The 3805-nt window shown below is 39.6% G+C and overlaps 1 protein-coding gene across 1 annotated transcript in view; it reads left to right on the top strand.

Moving 5' to 3' along the window:
- The window catches only part of slc4a5b (solute carrier family 4 member 5b), a 93248-nt gene that overhangs the window by 3595 nt on the left and 85848 nt on the right, over positions 1–3805 (top strand). The window contains exons 2-4 of the mRNA XM_037692460.1: positions 45–205; positions 1526–1681; positions 1852–1959. Coding sequence (XP_037548388.1) covers positions 45–205; positions 1526–1681; positions 1852–1959 — 425 coding nt within the window. The remainder of the gene's footprint in view (positions 1–44; positions 206–1525; positions 1682–1851; positions 1960–3805) is intronic.

Here is a 3805-nt window from a genome sequence, read left to right as displayed (position 1 = left end):
ATATATATATATATAACTAAACATTGTTTTTATCTTATTTTTAGGTGGGTAAAATTTGAGGAGAAGGTGGAGGAGGGCGGAGAAAGATGGAGCAAGCCTCATGTCTCCACACTGACACTTCATAGCCTCTTTGAGCTAAGGACCTGTCTGCAGACAGGGAGTCTTTTGCTTGATCTGGAAGGCTACTCGCTACCACAGATTGTGGGTGAGTCACACGAGAGACATAAATTAATGAATACAAAGTAAAACACAGTCAACACAATTTAAAGATTCTGCAGCAGTAATATCTGAAGTTGAGTAACGGGACAGATTCATGCATAGTTTGATGACCAATCAAAATCTAAATTTACCAAGATGAATCTAAAATAAACTATTTTGTGTTGTGTTTCTTTTGTCATCAGAAAAGTTAAGGTTAGAAATCAGAAAGTGGTTTATCATTCACCATATAGATAGTTTCTTACACCCCAAAAATGTATTTTTATTTACAACGGACATTCACTTTACACTGTTGTCCAAATACTGACAGCTTAAAAAAACATTATGGTGTATTATGGTGTCTCAGTCAGGTTCCCTGCTAAGAGTGAGTCTAACCCTGTGCAATTGCAGTCAGTGCTTAGTTTGCATTGCTGGTAATTGGTCAGATTTGTTTCCCATAAGTGTTTTAATTTAGTAACAATTCCCTTGTCACAAATTATATTTGAAATGCCACTAACGTTTGATTAAAAGTTGCACCTTGCCCACTAATTGTCCACTCAATATGGCAGGCTGTTTTTTGTTTTTTTCTGAAACAAACACGAACAAGTCTTTGGGAAAGGTATTTTCGAAACTTGCATTGTCAATTCAAAGACCAATTCTGAAGTATGTTAAAGATCATTGTCCTGTTGGAACAAACAGTTGTGTCCATGTTTCAACAGTCTAGCCACTGACCTGTTGAAGTTGTTGGCTTTCGAGATAGTCCTTCTATATTATTCTATCATTTGTTCAGTACCCTACATCAGTACCACAACATGATGCTACCACCACCATGCTCAACAGTTGGTAAAGTGTTCTTAGGTTTACAAGCCTTACCTTGACTCCAGTCATATTTCATGGCAAATTTCAGTGCAGCTTGTAGGATTTGCTTTCAGAGCAGGAACTTCTTGGTCAACACCCTATCAGACTATAACAATATCAACTTGTTTCACTGTGGACCATGATGCTGGTGTTCCAACAGTTTCCAGTTCATGGCAGGCTTAACGTTTTTGGTTGCTCCTGAACATCCTGACCAATTTCTTGTTCTTCTTAGTATCCATCAGTATCAGTGCTATGTAATCTGTACATTTGGGTTTAATGTTTTTGGGTTTATTTTTCTTATTTATTTTTGTATTTGTGATGTTTATTTCCTGTATGTTCCTTGTTCCCCTATGCTTTACAGTAATTTTTCCTCAGTTTGCTAAAGTCCCAATATATACAACCAATAATATACATTGTTCATGTAAAATGATATACCGTGTGTGTACAACTGCGCTGTAAAATTTTCTTTCAGAGGAGATTGTGGATCGACAGATAGCTGATGGTCTCATTCCTCAGGATCTAAAGGAGAAGATTATTTTTGTCCTGCTAAGGAAACACCGTCACCAGACCAAGAAACCAATCCACCGCTCACTGGCAGACATAGGAAAGTCCTCTAACACATCATCCAGTATGCATTTATTGTGTTTCCATTTCATTTTACCAATGTACTAACTCTATTTGCCTGAATAATGTTCCTTCTAATGGTTCCTGTTGATCACTACCTGTTACACCTCTAACCTTGAAATCCTTTCTTCATTAATGGTTCTTACATACTGTTAATTGCTGCTGCTCCATCAGATCGCAGTCCACAAGTTAATCTGAGTCGTAGCACTAGTTCAGCATCTGGGATCCACCGCTCTACAGAAGACCTACGTTCTCGGCAGTCAAGCAGTCTTGGCCGCCTGCGTGAGTTTCAGAACACCACACAATGCATGCCCTTTGCAATTCTGACAGTCCATTTTAGGCTGTTCAGCTCAGGTTCATGAAAAAATAAATAGAAAACTGATTAGCTCAAATCTAACAAAGTTGAGTCAGGTCCTCTGGACAGATTCTTCTTTGCTGAAATGTTTTGTCTTTTATCCGAAAGACTTCTTCATTTTGAGCTGCAAGCAAACTCAGTCTTATAAGCAGCACCAAATTTGATTTGGTGACTCCTTTGGCGGGCAGCATGGTGGCGCAACTGGTAGAGCTGCTGCCTCTCAGCGAGCAGGTGCCCGGTTCAAATCCAGGTCCGGAGGCCTTTCTGGATGGAGTTTGCATGTTCTCTCCGTGCATGCGTGGGTTTTCTCTGGGTACTCCGGTTTCCTCCCACAGACCAAAAACATGCATGTTAGGCTGATTGGTAACTCTAAATTGTCCCTAGGTGAGAGTGAGAGAGTGAATGGTTGTTTGTCTCGTTTGTCTCTATGTGGCCCTGTGATGGAATTACGACCTGTCCAGGGTGTACCCCGCCCCTCACACAGTGATTGCTGGACATGGGCTCTGGCGACCCCCGTGACCTATAATGGAAAAGCGGGTAAAGATAATGGATGGATGGATTAGTCAAAGTGTTCCTGAGCCCATGAAGTGATGACGAAAACAGAATCAGAGCCTGTTTTATTGCAGTGCTCCTTGAGAACTCTAAAACCAAATGCTTCCAATATTGACTGTCAGTCTTGTTCTTATCTTCCCAAATTTCTGTTTAGGAATAATATCTGAACTTATTCCACTCTTTGTATACAGTATTTCACTGACTGATGAATCTCTGTCTATCTTTACTTTGAAGATATTCAGCTTATCTAAAAATATATTTTTATATCCAGTCCTTAAAAGGTTGTTAAGGTTGTTGAAGACCCAAGAGTGCAGGCATCAGGTGATAAGGAGTTAGGCAGGCATAATTCAAACAAAAGGGCCCTTTAATAAGCAAGAGAAAAGCCAGAATTCCAATACAAAAATCCAAGGCTGACCAGAGGTTATGCATGTAAGGATTTAACAGAAAGTCAGTGAAGACAGGGAACTTACAAGTATATTTGCTGGGAGTGTTGATTGGTGAGTAATTGGAGATGTGATGGTTACAAATGAACAGCAGGTGTGTCAGGCAAGACAGTATCTGAGGGAAATATCAGAAGGGAAAACAGAAGCAAATTTACTTAAACAGGTAACAAAACACATATGAATAGAAAACACAGATGGAAACAACTTCAACAAAACTAACACTAACTGAAAGCACTGATTTCTTGTTGTCAAGCTGAAAATCCAATTGAGTTTTCCTCTGCTGATGAATCTTATTTGCAGCCAAATTAAAATCTTAAATCTTTTACTCAACTTGAAAGCTTTATTCAGTGTTTTAATCAACCCCAACACTAAATAACTTAAGCTCCTGTATGATTTCAACACTTGAAATTGCTTTTTTGCCTGCTTTTATGCAAAGCTATATAAAACTGCTGTGATTATAACTTGCTAGGCACCATTTGTGTTTCCTTAGATTTTGGACTCATTGTGTGTACCTTAGCTCATTTCTATTGTTTCTATTTTGAACCAAACTGAGTGAGGGATTTTTTGAGGATTTAATTTGACTCTGTGTAGTATGCTCCTGTTAGGTCTCTGTTGTACAATCCATGCATCTATATGTCCGTCCATCCGTCCATCCATCCATCCATCCATCCATCCGTCCGTCCGTCCGTCCGTCCGTCCATCCATCCATCCATCCATCCATCCATCCATCCATCCATCCATCCATCCATCCATCCATCCATCCATCCATCCATCCATC

This window comes from Nematolebias whitei, chromosome 18 (assembly GCF_014905685.2).
Source record: "Nematolebias whitei isolate Nwh7 chromosome 18, NemWhi1, whole genome shotgun sequence".
Lineage (NCBI taxonomy): Eukaryota > Metazoa > Chordata > Actinopteri > Cyprinodontiformes > Rivulidae > Nematolebias > Nematolebias whitei.
The sequence above is the reverse complement of the archived record's forward strand: the minus strand, read 5'-3'. Positions and strand labels throughout refer to the sequence as shown.